This window comes from Lemur catta, chromosome 7 (assembly GCF_020740605.2).
Source record: "Lemur catta isolate mLemCat1 chromosome 7, mLemCat1.pri, whole genome shotgun sequence".
NCBI lineage: Eukaryota > Metazoa > Chordata > Mammalia > Primates > Lemuridae > Lemur > Lemur catta.
The window spans coordinates 6,996,416-7,018,749 of NC_059134.1; the positions used below are offsets into that span (position 1 = coordinate 6,996,416).

At 59.8% G+C, this 22,334-nt stretch overlaps 1 protein-coding gene across 1 annotated transcript in view; it reads right to left on the bottom strand.

Moving 5' to 3' along the window:
• Positions 1 to 730: 730 nt before the first annotated feature.
• Positions 731 to 22,334, bottom strand: part of KIRREL3 (kirre like nephrin family adhesion molecule 3) — a 512,553-nt gene continuing 490,949 nt past the window's right edge. The window contains exons 8-17 of the mRNA XM_045557855.1: positions 22,004 to 22,152; positions 20,201 to 20,328; positions 19,046 to 19,172; positions 15,039 to 15,139; positions 11,994 to 12,192; positions 10,521 to 10,556; positions 7,187 to 7,294; positions 5,742 to 5,851; positions 2,676 to 2,762; positions 731 to 2,118 (exon numbers count right to left, since the gene is read on the bottom strand). Of these exons, the coding sequence (XP_045413811.1) occupies positions 1,675 to 2,118; positions 2,676 to 2,762; positions 5,742 to 5,851; positions 7,187 to 7,294; positions 10,521 to 10,556; positions 11,994 to 12,192; positions 15,039 to 15,139; positions 19,046 to 19,172; positions 20,201 to 20,328; positions 22,004 to 22,152 (1,489 nt within the window). The 3' untranslated portion in view covers positions 731 to 1,674. The remainder of the gene's footprint in view (positions 2,119 to 2,675; positions 2,763 to 5,741; positions 5,852 to 7,186; positions 7,295 to 10,520; positions 10,557 to 11,993; positions 12,193 to 15,038; positions 15,140 to 19,045; positions 19,173 to 20,200; positions 20,329 to 22,003; positions 22,153 to 22,334) is intronic.

Genomic DNA, 22,334 nt, shown 5'->3' on the forward strand with positions numbered 1-22,334 from the left:
CACAAACGTGTGTGATAAAGGTTTCCATGATGGGTAAGGGACTACCGGGAAAAAATTGGAGAAGAAAAGTCTAAAACTGATGGGGAAGCTCCAACCTTAGGGACAGTTTGGGTTCTTCGAAGTTCCAGTTGAATCCCTGAACTAGTGTTCTCACCTGCCCGTTTTTCTACCTGTCTGCCATGCCTACACCAAGCTGCTGCCCAGCAAAGCCATTCTCAGAACACTGAGTCTCATGTTAGAGCGTTAGGTGCTTAGTGGTCTAGACTCCTTCAAGAGGCACTCCCCCTCTGAGCCACTAATGGAGGGAACTTTCCCTGCAGAATATTGCTGAGAGAGAAGGCCTAGAAGGACCTGGCCAATGTCCAGTCTGACCACTTTGCCTCCGAGCTGTATTCGGCATGAGTCAGGTGGTTGGTGACTCCTGTTTTTGCATATCCTCTGGGTTGGGCCCATCCGCAAAGGAGAGGAGTCTGCCTGTGGGTTTTATTGCCACCACGGCCGGAGCTGTCAACTGCCTGCCTTGTCTAGGAAAACTGAATCGAGGAAGGGCAAACACCTGGGCTTGCCAAACACACTCTGAGTGCTGGGGCTCTTCCTGCGGCTCTGCAGGAACACGAGGACAGAATGGACTTGTCGGAGTGATGGCCCTAGCGTTTGTTCTCAGGTGGTGAGCAGGAGGGTGAAGAGATACTTTCTCTCTTGCTCATGGACCTTACTGAAGACAGGATCATCCTCCTTGTGTGTGTCAGCTGAGAACGCGTGTCGCGCCGTCTTAAGACCTGACCTCCGGGCCCCTCGAACCTGACGCCTCCCAGGAAACACTCTCCATAACCTCAAAGAACCGGGACCAGAGAAGCTCTCACACTTCTTATATTAACCGAGCTTGTGCTGAGAGGGAGGAGCGGAGTACACAAAGCAGGAGGGTGGGTGAGGAGGCTCTGAAGCACACAGCCTAGCCGGGGGCGCGCTGGGCAAGGTTTTCCCCAAGTTCGCACACTCTCCCTCATTCCTTCCTTCCCCCTCCCAGTGCTCCAGGCTCCAGTTGGGCCAGTCCCACCTTAGAGTTCAGAGGTATCAAGTCCAAGGACAGAACTGTAAGAGTATGGACACAAAACACCAAACAAATTGGGGGTGGGCTCCGGCTAGCATGACGAGAGACATGCCCCTTTGGCCAGGGCCGTTTCTGGCTTCTCAGCCTCCAAGGTATGTGCTGTGAGCAGCAGGGGAGCCCAGGTCTCTGGGGCAGCTCGGTGCTGGGCAGAACTTCCTCCCTCTCCCCAGGGCTGGACAGGAGCACAGGCACAGGGGTAGGGCCCGGGGGAGACCGGAGAGTGGTCGGCAGTTTCATGAAAGCAAAGTTACAGCTGCCACTTGTGCCTGTGGGAGGAGCAGGTGGAGAGGGGCCTCCAGGAAAGGGCTGGGGACAAGGGTGTCCAGCGCTAAGCACACTCACTTGGCTGCATCCTCTGTGCGTCCCCATCCGCCTGCCTCTGGCGCACTGCAGCTGGGACCCGGGTTTGTGCTTGGTTAGAGCTGCAAAGGAGAGTGGTGGCAGAAACGCTGGGGCGTGTCTGGAGGTGGCAAGTTCTGGGGTCCTCTGCAAAGCACTCCTAGTGCCTGGAGACCCAGAATAGTGCCCTCTTCCTGGCCGGTCTCCCCCCGTGTGTATGATCCTCAGACATGGGTCTGCATCCGCCGCTGCAGGGGCCGGCTGGGGTCGGAGTTCTGCGAGGAGGACTGGGAATGGTGGGAAGAGGAGGCAGAGGCCTTGCTGGCCTTGTCGAACTGCACGTAGCCGTCCTGCTTGCCGCTGCTGCTGACGCTGCTGTCACACTGCGTGTCCAGGAAGGAGCTGCTGTCGCTGAGGGAGCCCCTCTGGAACTCCCGCTCGCAGAGCTCGATGGAGGAGCTGCCCATGCCCAGCACGAACCTCTGCCCGTAGTCGTAGAGGCGGCCCTGGCCGCTCAGGGTGCTGTAGATGTTGGTGAAGGACATGCCCGTGGGCACGCGCTGCTTGGCCGCAGGACGCAGGTCTGGCTGACAGCTGGAGAGGGAGATGGTCGGGGTGGAGTGGTGCTCTTTGAAGGTGTTGACGCTGTAGTAGCCGTTGGTGGGGTCCTGGGTGGGCAAAAGCGACACAGCGTCATCCGGCTCAGCCTTCCCGGTGCTGCCTCCCGCAGGGAGGGGCGAGGCAGAGGAAGGGGACCACCCGGGAGGGGACAGTGCGGGCTGTGGGCGGCAGGTGAGCAGGGACCCAGGCGCAGAGGGCTGGCCGGTCCGGGGCGGCAGGCAGGGGTGAGGGCTGGTGGGAGGCAAGCAGGAGCTCTGGCCCGGGCCTGTGTCAGGGCAGTGCGAAATCATTTGAAAATCAGATTTTGATTGTTTTTTGTTTTTATCCAGGACAGGGATGCATAATTTTGAAATCTACGTGTGAGGAGGCTGTGGGAGGGCATCGTGGGGACCCAGCCTCAGCGCTCTCAGTGCTGGGGTGGGGAAGGCAGGTGCTTCGGGCGCAGAGTGTCCCACCTTAGGGGTGGGTAGGCAGGTGCCCCCAGGCTGCCTCTGGCCCTTCTCTTGTCCTATTTGCTGCCGTTCTTTCATGGATTTGGGGATTGGCCCATCAGAGCTGGAGACAGACCCTGTGGCTGCGTCTTATAACCTGTGGCTCGTCTTACCTTCAGGTTCTGAAACTCTTTTTCTTCTTCTTTGAGGACCTCCAGCTGCTTCAGTACTGAGTCTTGCTGGAATTCACCCCGGTCCATCTACAATGCAAAATGGCTGCTCAGTGGAGAGGAGGCGGCTAACCTCCACTTTCCCCAAGGAAAATACAGAGAAACAAACTCAAAAGATTGCCGTATGTCCCCCCTACACACACCCTCACTGCCTGGGCCACAGAAGGCAGGGAGCAGAGTCAGGGTCAGTTCCTGGACTCCTGTCCTAAGAGTCAGGCAGGCACGGGGGGAGGGGCAGGTGGACGGGGCGCAGGCAGGTCTCTGAGGCCGCCTTTCTGCACCTGGGCCAGGGCATTACCTTGAGAAATCTCACATTCAATTCAATTCATTGAGCATTTATTACAAATCCCGGCCAGGCACTGTGCCAGGGCCAGGGGTACACAGATGAAGACACATTAAGATGCAGCTCTGCTCTGCAGGGAGACGGACATGTGGGTAAGTGAGTACAGAGCAGCAAGCCCTGGGCACCCCCTCTGGGTGTCCCTCAGCCAGTGCCCGGGCCTCGAGAAGGAATCACAAGGGATGGCCGCGTGTGAGGCCACACCTGTTATCCACGGCAGTGGCTCGGATGCACTGAGACGTCAGCTTCCTCACCAGGTGCCAAGCAGCCCGAGGGCACGGGTCACTTCCTTCTCTTGGGTCTCTAGCACACCTGGTCCAGTGCTTTGCACATGTGGTCACCGACCAAAATGCTTTTGGAGTAGAATCTCTTACTCTTTGATTCATCCATGTCTAGCACGGTGCCTGATGCGCAGCAGGGCTGTTCCAAATGTTATGTTTATGTGGAGTGAATGGATCAGTGGCTTAGCTCTCAATTACTGAACGTTAAGATAGTCACAGGGTATAAGAGGAACAAAACACACCCCCGCACACCGCGGCACACGAGTTACTCAGAGTGGCCACAGTGATGCTCAGCCTGTGCCATGCACCGCGGCTGCAGTCGTGCGAGCCGGCCCAGGGCTCTGTTTGCTGCAGTCGTGCGAGCCGGCCCAGGCCCCTGCTCGCTGGGCTGGGTGGTGGTTTCTCCCTTGCAACTTGTCTTCCTCAGCTCTTTTGGAGCTCCAGGGAATCCGCCAAACTGTTTCATTTGCCAGTAAATGCTCCGGCTCTCTCGGGGGTAGAGTCCTTCTTCCCTAAGCTGCCTCTCCTTGGTGAAGGGCCCTCTCAGGGCCGGGGTGACAGAGTCAGGGAGTGCAGATCTCCCCACGGGAGGCTTAGCCACGGAGCCCTGTGCAAGCCCCTTCTGCCGCGTTAGCCCCTGCTCCCACCTGCCTGCTGAGCACCCCCTCCGTTCTGAGGGTTCGGGCTGGGTGGTGTGGAGACTCCAAGGCGAACGGGACGGGAGGGAGTTCGAGGGTGGGGTGAGGACAGACCTGCGGAAGCTTATGTGTGGAGACATCCATCCCTTCTCAGGTCTAGGCTGCAGCTTCCTCCCTTGTAAAACTAGACACCCTTGTGCACCAGGCACTACGTCAGGCCCCGGGGAACCCGAAAAGCGTAGACGCAGGAACGTGACCTTGGCCCTTGAGGAGCCCTGGGATCATGGGAAGGCTGGCGTGGAATTGGAGGAATGCACTATAAAAGAGGTGCATGCAGAGTGTTTCGGGAGAGCAGAGACTGCACAGCTCTGCTTGCAGGAGAGGGACAAGCACAGAAAATTACAGAGTTGACGTCTGAGTTGATTCTTACAGGGGAACGGGAAATTCAACAGACAAAATCAACAGGCCGAGGGAGCAGCCTAGCACAGGCCTCCGCGGTATGGGAGACCTGAAGGTGGGAACCACAAGCTCCGCGGTGTGGCTGGAGGCAGATGTGCCTGCTGGGAGGCAGGGCTGGAGAGCCTGGCAGCCGCCCGCACTGAAGGCGTGGACGACCCGCCAGGCCGCGGGACTTGCTCCACCAGACACGGGGCCACCAAGGCGTTTTAAGTAGGGTAGTAACAGGATCGGATTTGCATTTTAGAGGGACCCCCTCTTCAGGGCCCTAGAGGGTTGATTGAGGAAAGTGACAGGAGACTGGAATGTTAAGATCAATGAGGAGGCTGCTGTAATGGCCCAGGGAAGGAAGGCCCCAAGTGAGGAGGTGACAGTGAAGGAGGGCGGGGCACATGGAGTGGAGTTGACAGAACCTGAAAACCGACTGGATAGAGAAACGGTGGCAGAGGGAAAAGTCAGTTCAATTCAGCAAACATTTGGGAGCTTCTGCCAGGGAGCCCCGGGGACAGGCACGGCAGTGGCTGCCCACCCCCGAGCACACGAGCAGCTGACGCCTGCTGACTGTGATCCATGGGCTCCGAGCTCTTGAGGGTTTGACCCATTTGACCCTCGCCTGGGCCCTGTGCGCGTTACCTTCATTTCACAGACGGGGACACTGAGGCACAGAGAGGCTTGTGCTCTTTACCCTTGCTCTGCTGCTGCTAGTCCAGCATATGACAGCCACGGCACGGCATGCACCAGAAACTTCTAGCACAGTTGTCTGGGCTATGCTGGGACAGCTGGGTGAATCATGGCCCATATGTGGGGATCGGGAAGAGGTGCTGGAGACGTCATGAATTTGCTTCTGGCGAGTAACCCAGTTCCCAAGGAGGAGCCTATGCCTCTTGCCAACTTTTTTCTTTGGATGGGGAGTGGGAAGGGCATGCACTGAATATCTATTAATATAACATCTTCGTGTGTGTGTGTGCAGAATGATATGCTATATACCAACGTATTATGGCAATTTATGCATGTGTCTTTTCTCCTTACTGAATGAATAACCAGGTTCTCGGAAGGCTGGGACTGCACCTTGGACGTCCTGTGAGTCCCCCACAACACCACGCACGGTGCCCCAGGCACACAGTGTGGCTGGGTGCGAGTGCGTGCCCGGCCATCGTGGGAACAGGAGGGCGAGGGTGCACCTTGACTGATGCTCTGCTTCTTGGAAGCGTCTAGGGCATTGAGAAGCCCCCAGTCCCAAAAGCCCCTGTGCACGGGGTGCTGGGTGGGGTGGGGACTAAGGCAGCATTCTCACCATCAGCTGCTTGATGGCGGGGTGCTCTTCAGCCTCCCGACCAGAGGCAGGCTCCTTGTGGACAATTTCCACTCGGATGTCATTTTTGGCTGACACAACACCTTTGAGATCTGGACATAAAATAGGAAAATGTAGATGCCAGATTCAGTTCTTAATTTCAAGATGTCAAGCTTCCCCCCGAAGCCCCCCACCTCTGCCCCACGCCCCCAGAGTTTACCCTCCAGCCTCTGAACTCAGCAGCCCCCACTGATAGGACGTCTGGATGTGTATGCCGTGGGCTGTTGCCCTGCCGCGTGCACCCCAGCCGTCCACCCTCTGCCACCTGGCCACCTTGCTGAGCTCTTCAACCTATGGAATCCCCACTTCCTTCCAGAAGCCTTCTCTGGCCCACTCTACCAGGCTCCGAGCTCTCCATTCCTAGAGCCGCAAACCTCACCGTTGGGACCTTCAGGCACCCATGGCCAGCCTCCCCCCCAAAGCAGAAGCTTGCACGGCACACAGTGGTCCCGCTTCTCTGTCGACACTTCCGTGATGGCGGCCCTACTGCTTCTGCAGGAGGGGCCTCTTTCTAGTTGGAGGGCTCTGTTAGAAAATTCTTGCTAAAATACGCTCCCCTCTAACTTCTGCTGAGAGGGTGGTGAGGGAGGTCCTGGAGCCAAGGCCGCAGGCGTGGAGTGGAAGGGGGCACGTAGCTTTCGTCCACCCGTGAGGGCTGCTAAGGGGTGGAGGGAGCAGCCTGATCCTGGTGACTCATTGTGTGTGTCATGCTCAGAGATGTTAGGACCGGGCGAGGTCATAAAGCCACATCAGCTGCCCCTTTGATTACTGCAAATGAGGAAGGCAAGGCCTGGAGTGGCTGTGGCTGGCTCAGGGCTGCGTGGTAGCAGAGGCGGGGCGGGGAGACTGTCTCCATTGTCTCACTGCTCCGCCATCCTGTCTCACCCTTGCATGCGTCTGTCCCACGCAACGCCAGAGCTGTGCCCGGTACGGAAACCCTGCGTACACGCAGTCCTTCAAGAGCACACAAACACTAGCGTTTTATTGCTAATGACTGGAGACCTTTAAAAGTTTGCTTAAAGCAATTCCTTGAATGCTTTTTTCCCCATGTGGGTGATCGGCCTTTCTGGTTAGACTAGCAGCTCTGGGAGAGCAAGAATCAAACTGCCTCTTTTCTCCCTGGACGTCTACACCGTCCCCAGCCGACAGTGCTACACGCGTTCAACCCAGGGCTGGCTGACTGCCCTGCAGACGGACTTCAGTCTGGTCCACGTTAACACTAGCTGGGTGCCACTCTGCCAGGCGCCACGTGGGCAGACCCAGTCCCTGCCCGCAGCACTGTGAGGGCCGCTGTTTGTGGCACTCCTGCTTACTTGCTCTGCGGGGCAGCCCAAGCCTGGCCTTTTCCTCTGTCCCCCTCCCTGAGATCCCAGGTCTCCCTCCCGTACTTCTCTGGGAACGGGCACAGCAGAAGGCCACGATGGTTGCCATAAGGACGAGGAAGGCCACGCCGGCTCCTACAGCCACCCCGATGATGACAGCCATCGGCACGGACTCTGTGGGAGAGAAGGGCACAGCTGATGTGGGATGGGGGACAGCCCACTGTCCCCCCAGGACTCACCCAGTTCCCTCGGGTGCAGCCCCTGCCGTGTGGGTCCCTCCTAGGAAATGCCTTGGTGGGGCCTGGGCGGGCACAGGCAGAGTCCCGCAGGGGTCAGTTCTAGGTGGGACTGCAAAGGCTGGGCTGGAGGACACTGGGAGGGGTGGGTGGAGGAGCGGGCAGCGAGGGGCAGGGGGAGGGCAGAGGAGGAGAGCGGGGCAGGCGGACACAGAGGGGAGGGCTGGGGAGAGGAACAGCAGAGGTGAGGGCGCGGCTGGCACGGTTGAGCTCTCTCTGGCATTAAACAGGAATGCTCTATCATGCAGCGGCTGGTGCGTCAGAAGTCCTGGCTTTCCTTTGAAAAGGGTCACTGCCCTGGTTTGTTGGGTTTGTTCCTTCCTTCTCTTCCGTTTCCCAGGTGCACAGGGGCACACATGGATGACCGGTTCCTAGACAGGTTTCAGTCCGGGCAGCTGCCCCTGGGCCTGCTGGGCGTCAGGGCCTGTAGCCCCCAGGTTTCCAGGTCTCCGAGGCAGGGGAGCAGGGTCACAGCTCCCTACTGCCACCTCTCTAGGGACCCCCTTGGCCCCCCAGGCCCGCTGCTTCTCCCTCTAGGCAGCCCTCTGAGCACCCCTGCACCCCTCCCGGCGAGAGGCCAGCACCGCAGCCGGCAAGCCCCACGCCCCGCTGAGTCTCCGCAGTCTGACTCCTGCCCTGGCCGGGCAGGGGGTGGGGGGCGGGGAGGGTGATCTTCCAGACAGCTGGCCCTCCTGTGGTTGCACCCCGCTGAGCACGTGATCTGGAGCCCCGAAGAGTCCGTCAGGAATGGAACTAGAGAATGCTGGGAAGGCGCCCACCAAGGCCAAGCTTTCCATTTTACAGATAGAGACACTGAGGTCCAGAGGAGTCAAGTGACTTGGCCAAGGACACACAGCTGCTGTAGAGCCAGGGTAAATCCAGGCCTCCTCTCACTGCCCCGCCCCCCACTCACCCAGTCCCACCCCACCCAGCTCCGCCGTCCTCTGTGTCCCATGGCATCTTCCAAATGCCACAAGCTCTGGACAGTCCAGACTGCCATTGCTTGAGTCTGGGCTCCATCACTTCTGAGCAGCTAACTTTACCTCTCGTATCTGTAAAATGGGGCTAACAATAGTGGCCACTTCTGAGGGCTGTCACGGGGTTCAGCTGAGCGATGGGTAGAGGCCCCAGAGCAGAGCCTGGCACCCAGCCCGGGTCAGCGCTTGCTCCTGCCGCTGCCTGGGAGGGGCCACTGCAGCACCGTAAAGGCGAGGAAAGTTCCTTTTAGAGACTGAGCCCTCCCCACCCGCCTGCGTTCATCAGCTCCTTGGCTGGAGGGTGGCGAGGCATTTGCTCTAGGGCTGTGGGCTACTTCTCCTTGCTGTTTTCTTTAAAGAGACAGAGAGAGGAAGAAAGCCTCTGACCCTGGGCTCTGGAGATGCCGGGGGAGGAGCTGTCAGCGGGCGGACGGCCATCTGCCTCTTGGTTGGCAGCGTGGGTGGCTGTGCTGGTGCATCCCTTTGCCACCCCAGGACTTGCACACTAACTCGGTCGCTGCCTGCCAAGAGGAGTTGGGGTGGCAAACACTCGGGGGTCGAAGGTGGGAGGTGTCTGGGTTGGTCTCACAGTCGGGACTGGGGAAGGGACATGACCGCCATTGGGGTTGCTTTGACACACAGACAATCCCGTCTCTAGGTCTGAGCTCCACGGGGGAAGAAAAGCTGCTTCAGAAGCTCACTGGTTCTAAGCTTTTGAACTCGACTCATTTGGGTTTGATTGTTTCTCTTCAGATTCCTGCTAAGTTTTCTTGGAAAAACTCAGGGCCTGCCTCAGCCGACCTGAGTCAAAGCAGACGATGGAAGGTTCCTGAACACCTCAGGGCCTCAGCGACTCATCTGCCAACCTAGAGAGCTGGGGCGGCCGGGTCCACAGTGCCTTCCGACCCCGCGTCCTGCATGACCCTTTCCTTGAGTTGCTAACAGCTAGGGAGGAGCGCCATCGTAGTGGGACAGTGGTCCTCAGGCAGGAGGGTAGGGGCAGAGGCGAGGGGGACCCCTGGGGACAAGTGGACCCGGGGTGGCATCCTTTGAAGCTCCCAGCCTGCCTGTGTGTGTTCCCTCCTTGCCTGGCCTCCTGAGCTCTGGCCTGGGCTGCCTGTGTAGGCCACTCCCCTAAGAACAGAGCGTCCCTCCCATGTTCCCTGGGGCCGTGTCCCTGCTCAGCCTCCTCTCCATCCAAGGAGGTGGATTGGGCATGAGGGCCTCAGCCGCCAAGGGAGGAAGGTATCGGGGGGCTCTAGAAGAGTGTGAGCAGATAAACATGAAATGCAGAGGGGGAGGGGAATGCCACTCCTCAGCACCTGGGTGGACCGTGAGGGGACTCGGGGAGAACACAGCACGAGGATGACAACTGTCTGGGTAGCCTCTGCGTGGGCTGCAGGGCCTCTGGGAGCAGGAAGGGGGCCCCACATGGAGTTTGTTGAAGAAGGTGACACGGGCCAGGGGCCAGCATGGCAGGAGAACTGGGACAGAGGACCCCTCAAGTCTCCGGCGTGTAGAGTCTGGCTGGCTGTGTCCTGATTCTCCTTCCTGGTTTTCTGCTTGGGGGTGGGGCAATCGTGTCCTGTGGCCCCCGAGACGGAGCAGCTCAACCCAGGCATCCTGAGGACCACTTTGCTGCCGGATGCCTGGGGAGGGAGGCACTTCCAGGGGCCAGCAGGGAGTGGGGAGGCGCAGCAGCAAGCATGGATCAGCACAGCAGGGCTGGGGGCCAAGCCAGTGAAGACACTGAGGCGGGAGCATCAGGGACAGCCTGGAGCAGGCGGAGGCCGGGACAGGGGCAGCTGACCTGGAGGGCAGCAGCCAGGGCTTCTGAAGAGAAGGGATGGATGGAATGGATGGGGAGGAGCAAGAGCCAGTGTCCTGGAGAGGAAGGAGCCCTGGGGCTCTGCAGCAGGCGGGAGACAGGTCTCTGGGGTCCCTAGACCCAGGCTGGCTGGGAACCCTCTCCCTGCTGCTCTGACTGCGCTAAGCCCTTGGGACGGGGGAGGGCAGAGAAGTTAGTGGCCTGCACAGGCCTCCCTGACCCCCTTTTGGGGCCCCTCCCCCACTAGCCAAGAAGTCCCGTCCCTCCACCCAGGGCAGTTCTCATTGTCTCCTTCGTACCTGCTTCCAGCCCGGCTCCCGACTTCATTTCCGAACCTGTTTGGAAATAAAGCAAGCGTCCACAGCGAGGGCCTGGCTGGCCAGGGTTGGGTGGGACTGGGGGTCGGCCACCTGGAGGGGGCTGGGGTGAGGAGCTCCCTCCTCCGTCATGTCTCTGAGACCCCCAACAGATCCAGGCTAGTCCAGCTGAACTTGGAGTTCATTCAGACTGACTTAGGGACCAGAGAGAGAAGTCGTCTTGGAGGGGAGGGGGTTGGGGTGAGAACATTTAAGGGGAGGTGAGGGCACCGAGGGGAAGACATGGAGGGTAGGCAACAGGGACCAGGAGGGTTTGTGATGATGTGTGGATGATATTATGCAAATTATGTGCAAAGCGTTATGCAAAGCAGCGCCTGTTAGGGAAGAGGTGGTGGGAGAGGCCGTGCCAGTTGATCTATAGGTGCTATCACTGTGAGCCTCGTGGCCTGAGGGGCCTGGCTGGGACCACCCTTCGGGCCAGAATCTCTTGCCGGGCCTGACAGCCTGTGAGTGCGCCTTCAGCTTGGAGGGGGAGGGACTGAGGCCTCCTGGGCAGGCTGAGCACGAATCCCTGGCCCACCCTGGCTTAGCCCTGGCTGGCAAAGGGACAAGGTCTGCATCCCATTTCGGGACCAGGCATGCTGCTGGCTGTCTTCGGAGCTTCCCTGGAACCAGGCCTCAGTGCCCTGCCGAGGCTTCCTGTCCTGGAGGCTGCGCCTGAGAACTCTGAGCAGACCCCGGAGTTCTTAGCATCTCTGCCAGGAGCGGGGGCAGTGGGCACATGGGGTCGCGGGCGGCCAAGGCTTCCTCATCCTTCCTCCCTCTCGCCCTCTGCCCAGCGTTGCCCTTCCGGCAGTGTCTCCTTTGCAGTCTGTGTGTCTCCGGGGGTCAGCAGGTGGCCTGAGCCAAGCCCCCGGCACCAGGGAGTGGGAGAAACAGGCCCTGCCCCTATCTTTAGGGTGGGCACCCTCTGCGGGGCTTCTGGGTGACTGGGTGGGTGTGTTGTCTTAACCGGAGCTGGCCAGGTTCTCCACACGTCCAAGCCAGCATACCCGTGCCCAGGTATGACACCCCACTAAGGGCACTTTGGTGGCAGACAGGGCCATGAGGGAGGCGCAGTGCACAAAGCCAGGCCTCTGGGGGCTGGTGCAGCTCGTCCCTGTCCTGGCAACCAGCCCGGCTGGCGCTGTGGCCGCCTCTCCCTGAAACTTGCCTCGGCCGCCGCCAGTCTGAGCGGTTTTCCTCCCCTGTTTCCTGGTGGGGGTGAGTGCAGGGGGGAGCCGGGCTGAGGAAGGCCGCTGCCTGTCCAGGGCTGAGCTGCCACCAGGGAGAGCACTGTGACCTGTTCTTGGCCCCGACCCACCTCGGAGCCTCGGCTCCAGGCGCTCTGCCCCCAGGGCCGGCTAGGCCAGGAGAGGGCCCTGCTGGCCCCGCCAGTCCCCTGGCGGCCCTCACCTTGCTCCTTGAGCCGGATGATCTCAGTGTCAGAGCCAAAGCTGTTCCAGGCGGTGCAGTTGTAGATGGTCTGGAAGTCGGCCCGCACGATGTTGCTGATGGTCAGGGTGGAGATGACTCCCTCCTCAGTGCTGATCGTCTCCACCGTGTAGCGCCCCGACGTCCCCGACTCCAGCACATTCTCCTTCCAGGACCAGGCCTGCCGGGGTGCAGAATCAGGAGGACACCCCACCAGAGCGGGCCAGGACCGCGGTTCCACCTCCCTGCTCCACATGGACATAGCCAGGCTCAAGTTCATGCTCACTGCCACACACCAACATGTGCACACAGGAGTGTGTGTGCACACACACTGCATACCACAGACATACATACACATGCCACGCACACAGCACACACAAATATATGTCACAACACATGTACACACACACCATATACACAGCCAACAAATGTACACACAGGTATGCACACACACACCACAAACATGCATACACACATGTATCTGCACTACAACAAACATAAACATGCAACACAGGCACATACCAAGCCACATACACCATAGCACGTCACACAAATGCATGCACGTGTGAACAGACCATAACACATATAAATATATATAAAAGCACATGCACATCACACCACAGCATACATCACAAACATGCATACAGACATGCACACACATAGCACACACCATAATACATGTGCCACAATACTCAAGACATCCCACGGACACATGTACACATACCACACACAGCATAATTTAACACACATCACAAGCATACATGCATGCATGTGCACACACAACACATGACACACATATCACAACACAGGTATACATTCACATCATACCATACACATCACCACCATGTGTACATACAGGTAAACATACCTTACAAACATGAGTACACACACTGTGACATGCACACACAACACACCACGTGCATGCACACATAACGAGTAAACACACCACAAACATGTACATGCACACACACCATGACACACATACCACACACACAACACACTACACATATATACCCCTCCCAACATACGTACATACAGTCAGCAAATGCATGTACACATGTGCACTACACCCAGAGGCTGGGGCCCCCTCAGCCACCCAAGAAGGGGCCCAGTGTGGGCCCACACTTGGAACATTTTTCCAGGCAAAGAGGGAGCTCTGATGGCAGCAATCTGAGTCCTTGTGTGGCTGGGCCGTGCCCGTGCCTGGGGCCCCCAGAGATGCTCCGTGGGACAGTGCTGCTGCCTGGGCAGGACAGCAGCCTGGAGTGGTTACTTGGTTTGTTTTTACGAAAGCGTGAGAGTTGTACTTGTGATCACCCTCATCTATCTTAGTTTGTTTAATTGTTTTCGTTCCACGCACGTGGTGCCGGCTCGCTGTGTGTAAGCGCCATGAGCAGCCTGGCCCACAGTGTTTGCGGGAACGTGGCGATGCAGGCGGTGCTCACAGGGCCTGGAGAGCGGGGCAGGGTTTCTCACACCCCATGCTGTCGCTGTCCTAGCCCAGTGCATTCTCGGCGGGGCGCTCCGTGCATGGTAGGCTGCCAGCAGCATCCCTGGTGTCTACTCACTACGTGCCAGGAGCACCCACTCCCCAATTATGACAACCAAAAATGTCTCCAGACACTGCCAAATGTCCCCAGAGCCAGTGAGCTCTACTGGCCTAGAATCAGATATTTATGAAAAGAAAGATGGTGTGAAAATGCTCAAGAGTGAATGGGATTTTTTTTTTTTGGAGACAGGGTCTCACTCTGTCACCCAGGCTAAAATGCAGTGGCCTCTTCATAGCTCACTGCAGCCTCAAACTCCTGGGCTCAAGTCATCCTCCTAACACAGCTTCCTGGGTAGCTGGGACCACAGGCACATGCCACCAAGCCCTGGTAATTTTTTCTAGTTTTGGTAGAGTTGTGGTCTCGCCATGTTGCTCAGGCTGGTCTCAAACTCCTGGTCTCAAAATGATCCTCTCACCTCAGCCTCCTGAAGTGCTGGGATTACTGGCTCAAGTCACCATGGCTGGCCATTGGGATATTTTACAATGGGCATGTGTTACATTTATAATTTTAAAAAAATTGAAGAGTGAGGTGAGTGTATTAGTTTTATTATGTGTGTATTAGTTTTATTCATGTATGTATTGTTTTACATGTATTAGTTTTATTCATAAATCCCTGTAATTTTTGTGTGACTCTTTCACAGTGAATGAACCACAGGCCTGAGAAAGTGTGTAACCACAGTAATACCCTAATATCTCAGTTTACAAGGACAGCAGTTCAGTCTGTAGAGCCTGGCTGTCTCGGCCCTGGGCACACGGGCTCCCCGCTGCTCAGGGCCTCGCCCTGCACCCTCCCTGGCACTGCTGTCCTGTGAACAGGGAGAGCTGTCCAGCAGGGTGGGCCTGGAGAATCTGGCAGGATTGTCCTAGGCATTGGGAATTACTAAAAATAATATTCCCCCCCAGTAGTGCTATAAAATGCTCACTTTCCTTTGTTTTCATGCATGGGATACCTCCAGTTTCTGATGGATTTTGGTGCAATACCCCCCCCCCTTTAAAAAATGCAAATACATGGGGGGGGCAGTGAAGGTGACTCTTCAGTTGCCTTAGTGGCACTACAGGGACCGGACCGTTTGGAGGAGCTGAGGGAGAACGATGAGCATTTTGGAAGGGACGTGGAGGGCCTGGGGAGGTGTGGGAGGGGTAGCCAGCGGCGCTCTGGCTGAGCTCTGGCTAAGGTGGCCTTGAGGGAGGAAGGGGAAGCCTCCGTTTGCCTCTCCCCGCTGCTGCCTGGGCCTGCCCTCTGCCCCCGGGCCTGCTCTCTGCCCCAGGGCCTGCCCTCTGCCACCAGGGCCTGCCCTCTGCCCCAGGGCCTGCCCTCTGCCGCCTGGGCCTGCCCTCTGCCACCTGGGCCTGCCCTCTGCCACCAGGGCCTGCCCTCTGCCCCCGGGCCTGCCCTCTGCCCCAGGGCCTGCCCTCTGCCCCCGAGCTGCTCCGGGAAGGGCACGGCCCGCAGGTGCGACGCCCCTCCCCGCACTCACGATGCGGTCGGGCGGCGGGGTGCTCCGGATGAAGCACTTGATCTGGCCTTTCTCGCCGTGCAGGGCGTGCTGGGTCTGGGTGCTGGAGATGATGGGGGGGCCTGTTGGGAGAAGCGGCTCGTTAGGCCGGGAAGGGCAGGCCCCTGGCTGGCGCCCTCCCGGGTGCGTTCCGGGTCGTTCCTCAGTGCGAGGTGCGGCCGGGGTGGGCGCTCAGGGACGACGGGCCTTGGGCCGTGAGCCTCTCCAGGGGTCACGAGTGAGGCTTCTAAGCCAGAGTCCCCGGGACTCAGATGACCGCAACAGCGGGCGGCCGCGTGAGTGCCCAGGGCCCGAGCAAAGGGCGAGCCGGCTTCAGACGGGACACAGCAATTCTCTCTGGCGACGGGACAGCTTCCCGAGGGGGCGGCAGCCTGGGCGGGGTGCGGGCCGGGCCGGGAGGGTGCGGAGGCGGGCCGGGAGGGGTGCTGGTGGGGAGGGTGCGGGCCGGGAGGGGTGCGGAGGCGGGCCGGGAGGGGTGCTGGTGGGGAGGGTGCGGGCCGGGAGGGTGCGGAGGCGGGACGGGTGTTGGCGGGGAGGCGGGCCGGGCGGGGAGGGTGCGGAGGCGGGCCGGGACGGGTGCGGGCCGGGAGGGTGCGGAGGCGGACCCGGAGGGGTGCTGGTGGGGAGGGTGCGGGCGGGGAGGCGGGCCGGGACGGGTGCGGGCCGGGAGGCTGCGGAGGCGGGCCCGGAGGGGTGCTGGTGGGGAGGGTGCGGGCGGGGAGGCGGGCCGGGACGGGTGCGGGCCGGGAGGGTGCGGAGGCGGGCCCGGAGGGGTGCTGGTGGGGAGGGTGCGGGCGGGGAGGCGGGCCGGGACGGGTGCGGGCCGGGAGGGTGCGGAGGCGGGCCCGGAGGGGTGCTGGTGGGGAGGGTGCGGGCGGGGAGGCGGGCCGGGACGGGTGCGGGCCGGGAGGGCGCGGGAGCGGCGCTGCGGGAAGACAGTGCTCGCAGCCACCCCAGGCGCCCAGCAGGGGGCGCTGCCGCCCCGCCGACCGAGCCTGCCGGCGGATCGGCACGTCGCGGACGCCGCGCGACAGCCCCGCACCCCGCCTGCCCCGCACCCCGCCTGCGTCACGTGCCGCCCGACGGCCCAGGCGAGAGCCGGCTCCACCGCCAGCCGCGACGCTGCGGTGCCCAGGCCGCGTGCGTGGGGGCGACGGTGCGGAGCCCCGGGCGCCGGAGCTGGGCCGCAGGGCCCGCCGTCTTGCCCGCACCGCGTGGCCGCGGGCTCAGCGAACGCCCTGGGCCGGGCGGTTGAGGGCTGTGCGGGCTGGAAACCCCGCCCCGCCACTGCCGGGGTAAGGGCGGGACTGGGTGGCGGGACTGGGTGGCGGGACTGGGGTGGCAGGTCAGAAGGAGAGCGAGCACGGATCGGAGGACAGGCAGAACCGTGCTGGGAACAAAACAAAGTTGCTGCGAACATAATTGCTGTTTATTAGCCCCCTTAATTAAAGCAGATTTGCATTTCTACGAGTAGCTCTCGGCCAAGAGGAGAAAAGGTACCAGGAGACACTCAGGTGACTGCTGCTGAGTTTAGGATGGCAAATGCTTGGGGCTGGGTGAGGCAGGTGGGGGCCTCCACCCCAGATGCCTTTCAGGGTGGGCCGCGCCCTTCCTCCCTCACATCCCTGAGCTCCTAGGGAGATGCGGGTGTGATGTTTTGGGAACCTGGGTGGTGCTTTGCTTTGCTGCTGGCCAGTAGAGTGACGACCCATAAAACCTTTTCCCTTCCCTTCCCAGGAACTAGGAATTAAGTCCCTGAGGGGTTCTTAGGATTCTAAAAGCCAGGAGCGAATGCACAGGTGTTTGTGGGCTTCTTAACAGGAAGCGAAAACCAGCATAAAGGGAACTGGGACTGGAGCAGCCGATGGGTAGGCTGATTTACTGCCCGCTTCCCGCAGACACCCCGTGTGAGTCAAACTGGTGGAGGTCTACGCCAGTTTACTTCCCAGAGGACTATTGCTGGCCAGGGCAGCAGTAGTGGGAACCGGTCCCACTTTCATAACGTCGGCCCCCTTCCGCCCCGGCCTGGCCCCTGCCCACTGGGCTTCACCCTCCCTTCACATGGACCACAGACAGTTCGCTTCCCTCGCAGGGCCTGGCAGGCTCCATTCCCCGGGCCACTTAATCCACCCCCGGGCTCCGGGTGACGTGGCCCTAATCCCCGAGAAATAAATGAGCAGCTTCCTTGCTTCCCTGCAACCCCTGCAGCTTTTCTCTGCCTGACAACCCAGGGAAGCTCGTGCTGGAGGCTGGGGGCAGAGGAGGAGGTAGAAAGACGGGTTCTGGAGAGCACAGATTAAACCCCGGGCCAGTGCCAGGGTGGTGCCCATCCAAGAGAAATGTCCCCTGGCCTGTTCCCCAGGGGGCATTCTCTCCTCCAGACACCTCTTTGAATCTCCGTTGGAAATGCCTGAAGGTCTCCAGTAACAGCAGATGTCAGCTTCTCTATCTGCCGCCTTTCCCCCAGAGGCCACGATGCTCCTTCAATAGCTTCAGGCTTGGGGTCCCTGGAGGGCACGTGTGATTGTGAGGGTCCCCCCAGCTGGCCACGGGGTTAGCATAGTGGAGCTGGCCACAGGGGAGGGTGGCTGATTTTACCAGGCCACGCGCTGAGCCAAGTGTCAGACACCAGCGCTGAAAGGAAAAGGCTGCGGCCTGTGTTGCCATGGATATACAGAGGCGAGATCAGATGCTGTTATTTTTAGCCCTGCAGTGCCAATTTACTGGTGGCATCCTGGGGACACACAGGAAAGGCAGCAGGGCTCCTGAGTCAGGGCTCTGCCCAGGACAGGTGGCCTGCGAATGCTGTGGGGTCGGGCAGGATCACCCTCCTTGGGCTGCCACGACCCTGGGGCTGGGGAGAGGAGTGCAGACAGTGTGGGGAGCTGGCTGCCGCTGGGGCCAGCAGAGCGGGTGGCTGAGGAGGCACCAAGCTGGGTTTCGTTCCCTAGCGAAGGGTGAGAATAGGTGAGGCCGTCAGGGGTGGCTTCCGGGGCAGGAAGGAAGCTGAAACCCACTGGGCTCATTTCGAGAACTCAGCTCACACCGCCCTAGAGCCTTGCTCTGGGGCCAGGACCCAGAGCCCTGCAGACGCAGGTCTGTGCTTCAGTTCCCGCAGGGCTCAGAGCCTCGGGGCTTTGATCTGAGGCAGGCTATGGTGGGGACAGGAGCTCCCAAAGGGCTGTGGCACGACAGAGGTCGGGTGGGGAGGGAGACCTTTGGAAACAGCAGAGTAATCAAACGAGCGGCTTTGGTTTCTGAGCATGGCCCAAGCACCTGTTAAGATGGCAGGGATGTCGGAATATTCGTCCCGGCACTGTGGCCTTCTTGAGTCTGGCCTGAGCTGAGTCCCAGCTTCCCCATGGTTGTCTACACCCTCATCCCAGCATGGTCTGAGCACGCCCCCTCCCCCCTGATGTTTCACGTAACAGTCACCTGTTAACTCCCACCATGAAAACACTCTCCTGCTGTAATTATTTTTATTATATATAATAAGACATGTCCCCTGCCCTTAAGGGGACCCTTGGACACTTGATCTCATAGAGGTGGTGACATGGGTCCCTGGTTGAGTGGCCTCAGTGCAAGGAGAGTACGCCGACCAGGAGCTGCAGACACGCCCCTTTCAATTCCCTATGGGTGGGCCGAAGTCATGGTAGACGTGGGATCTGTCTTGGCCACCAGGGACCTCTGACAGTTTTTTCCTGGCCAGGATAAAATTCACCAACTACTACTCTTAGGGCTGGGACCTCTTCAAAGGTAACAGAGGAGGAGGGAGGTGACTAGAAAACTCCCCAGGCCCCTCCTCACCTGGCAGGGACTTCAAGAGGTGGACATGATCGCTGTTGACCCCGAGTTGGAGGTGATAGCAAGACCCAGAACCAGTGACAGCCCCTTTGGGGCAATGCCTGGTGCCAAGAGAAGGGTCCCTCTGCTTTTTCCCTACCCGGCCTGCCCCAGGGGGGTCTTACCATTGACAGTCAGGGTCACCTCTCGCTCCCCGGCTCCCACGCGGGGCACCACAGCCCGGCACACGTACTTGCCGGCATCCTCCTGGCGGACGGATTTAAGGGTCAGGGTCTTCTCGTTGCTCAGGACCTAGGAGAGTCGGGAGGGTCAGACACCGAGAGTAGAGGGAGGGCTCCCTCTGTCTCTGGGAACCAGACGCCAAGAGGCAGGCCTGGGGTGCCTGCCGCAGTCTCCAGCATCTCGGGGAAAACTGAGGTGGGCAGGGAAGAGGCAGGCAGTTTTCTGACCCAGCAGTACCCTGGGGGCTGGACGGAGGAGACCCTGTGCGGCTGTAGGTGCTGCTCCCAGGTGAAGCCTGTGGGGTGGGGGTGTGGGGAGGAACGTGTGTGACAGGAGGGGGACCCTCTGGCTGAGGACTCCTGGGCTTCCTCCTCCGGGGGCTGATGCCCACCTCCCTGTACCTGCAGTGGCTTCTGTCGCAGACTGGCCGTGAGTGAAATTACCCTACAGCGGGACTTCTTTGAGGGTCCCTGACTTGTGTTTTCTGAGTCCTTTTCAGGGTCTTTTTGGGATATAGCTTGGGGCAATGAAAAGAAAACAGTCTTTGGCATTAGCTTGATCTGAGGTTGAATCCTGGCTCCAGCGGTGAATACCTGCGTCTCTTTGGTCAGTTACTTATCTCGTCAGATGCTCAGGTTCCTCATCCATATATGGGGACGATGACATCTCGTGGGACACTACACAGAGGTCAGGTTTCTCCTGCCCCTCCCGGCTTCCCTACCCAGGGCCCTTCCTGTTCTCCTCACAGGAAGGACACCCGACAAACTCTCAGGCGCACTGAAGAACACGTGCATTTTGAAGGAGGAACACAGGACGGGGAAAGCATAGCTTGGCCTCAAGGCTGAATGATTTGGGGGCTTGAAAAGCCTTTCCAGGTGTTGGTGACCACCTGCTTTTCTTAACGGCCGAGTGCATTCAGGGTGAGCTGTGCACGTGTGGGCGCCGGGGCTCCCTCTCTGCTTTCTGGGGTCCCTCTCGCCTCAGCTGACACTGGAAGCCGACCCTTCAGTCTAAGAGTGAGAAGGGCCTGCAAGGTGGTTCCCTCTTGCTCCGCCGTCCCCCTGCCCCTGCACCCCGGGGCTGTGCTGCAGACTCACCACCCCGGAGCCCCGCTTCATCCACACGATGGTCAAGGAGGGGTTGCCGATCCAGGCGCAGCTGAAGATGGCGTCAGAGCCCAGGTCCACGAGCAGGGATTGCGGCTCCGTGGTCATCCGGGGCCCGACTGTGATGGGAGAAAAGAGGAGATGGCTCCAGTGGGCCAGGGAGCTCGGGGACCCTCCGTGCTGGCCCTTGCCACCCCACCTGGGGGAAGGGGACAGCAGGGACTTATACCAGCTCAATCCACTTCAGCCCTGCCTCACATTTTGGTCCTCTTCCCAGGCAGGGCCTGGGGTCTAGGAGTGGGACTTGGGAGGAAGGATGAGACCCTCTGGCCGGAGCGCAGCCTGTCTCAGGCCCGCCGAGATCGTAGGATCACAGGCCCTGGCAATGGTGATTGGGCCCAGTTTCTGTCTGGATTTACCACCAGGGCTGTGCCCTACCCTCCCCTCTGTCCTGGTCCCACCTGACTTGGGAAGATTGGGGAAGGCCTTCGTCTCCATGTGCATGGGGGGAGGCCCTTCCTCCTGCCTTGGAAATCTTGGGCCTTGAGACCCTCATGCCTCAAGTCAGTTCCCACCTCCTCAGGCCTCAGCCTCCCCCGGCAGCAGCCCAGCTCCCTGCCGCGGGCCCAGGTGGGCTGGGGGCTCGGGATACGGAGTGGAGGGCAGGGCTGCTCCCGCCGCTCTAGGCTGCCCTCCTATTCCAGAGGCTCCGGCCTCCTCGCCCTGTTGAAGCAGACAGCCCTGGTCCTGGCGCCCACACCTCTGCCAGGCGTTGGAGGGTGCGCGGGTCTCCGCCACCTTCCGCCAGCACAGCCGCAGCCTCCTGCAGACCAAGCCTTGGTCCAGAGGGGCGCGACGGTGGGATTTCAGGCCCAGGGACCCTGAGCTGTGGCCAGGCGGGCCTCGGAGTGCTGCTTTCAGGGAGCAAATGGAGGCTGAAACCTGGCATTGGGAGATCAAAATCCGTCCCTTAGTGTAAAAATGTACCTTCTGCTGAGGCTGTTGGGGCGAGTAGGAGGGTCAGATAAAAAAAGTTTGTAAAAGTGCTTTTAAAACTGTAAAGGGCAGTGCACAAACTCAGAGTTATTGTTTTGAATGTATCCAGCCAGCTAGTCCATGGCAATGGGCTGCCCGCTGTGGGTCGCTGCCAGGCCCCCAGTGAGGCAGGGGCGTGTCCGTGAGTCTCCTCAGCGGGAAGCAGAGTGGTGTGTGGACGGGCAATGATGTGGCTCTCACTCTGCCACTGTGTGACCTCACCGTGTGACCTCAGGTCTCCATCTCCTAATCCAGAGTGTGGGAATAATAATACCTGCCTACTGTGGATGGCGTGCTTGTGCCCCTCCCCCGGTTCATATGTAGAAGCCCTAAGCCCGGTGGGCTGGCGCAGGAGGTGGGGCCTTTGGGAGGAGATTAGGTCATGAGGGTGGCGCCCTCCTGACAGGATTAGTGGCCCTACAGAAAGAAGAGACCCCGGGGAGCTTGCTTCTCCCTCCCGCTCTCTCCACGTGAGGACACAGCAAGGAGGCGGCTGTCTGCAAGCCAGGAAAGGAGCCCTCACCGGAACCGCCCGTGCTGGCACTGTTTCTGTCGTCTGAGCCACCCAGTCTATGGTAACCGGTTACAGCCGCCTGAGCTGAGACACCATCTCATTAGGTCACTGTAGGGATCCAGATAAACACGAAACACCACACGAGGATGTGTTCTGTCAAGTGCCAGGCATCACGTGCTTGGGAAGCAGGGAGGTTCTGTTGTGCACAGTGAATCTAGCCAGGGTTTCCCAAATCATGTACTCACAATAGACGTCAACCGTGCGGCTGAGGTTGGTGCTGCCCAGGGCATTGGTCACCTCGCAGGAGACCGGCTCTGAGAAGTACGTGTAGTCCACGGTGGCCCTGTACACTTCTCCAGATGCCTCCTTGATGATCTGGCCCCGCTTGGCCCACCTGCAACGGAAGCCCAAGGGGCTGGTGTGGACCTCAGATGGCAAGACCACGCCTCTGGGAGCTGGATGCATCCATCCCACAGGAAACAAGGACACCAGACAGCCTGACCAGTCTGCTCTGGATTGCATCATGGGCCCTGTCCCGGGTGACCAGAGGCCAGGGTCAAATGGCAGATGCCCACA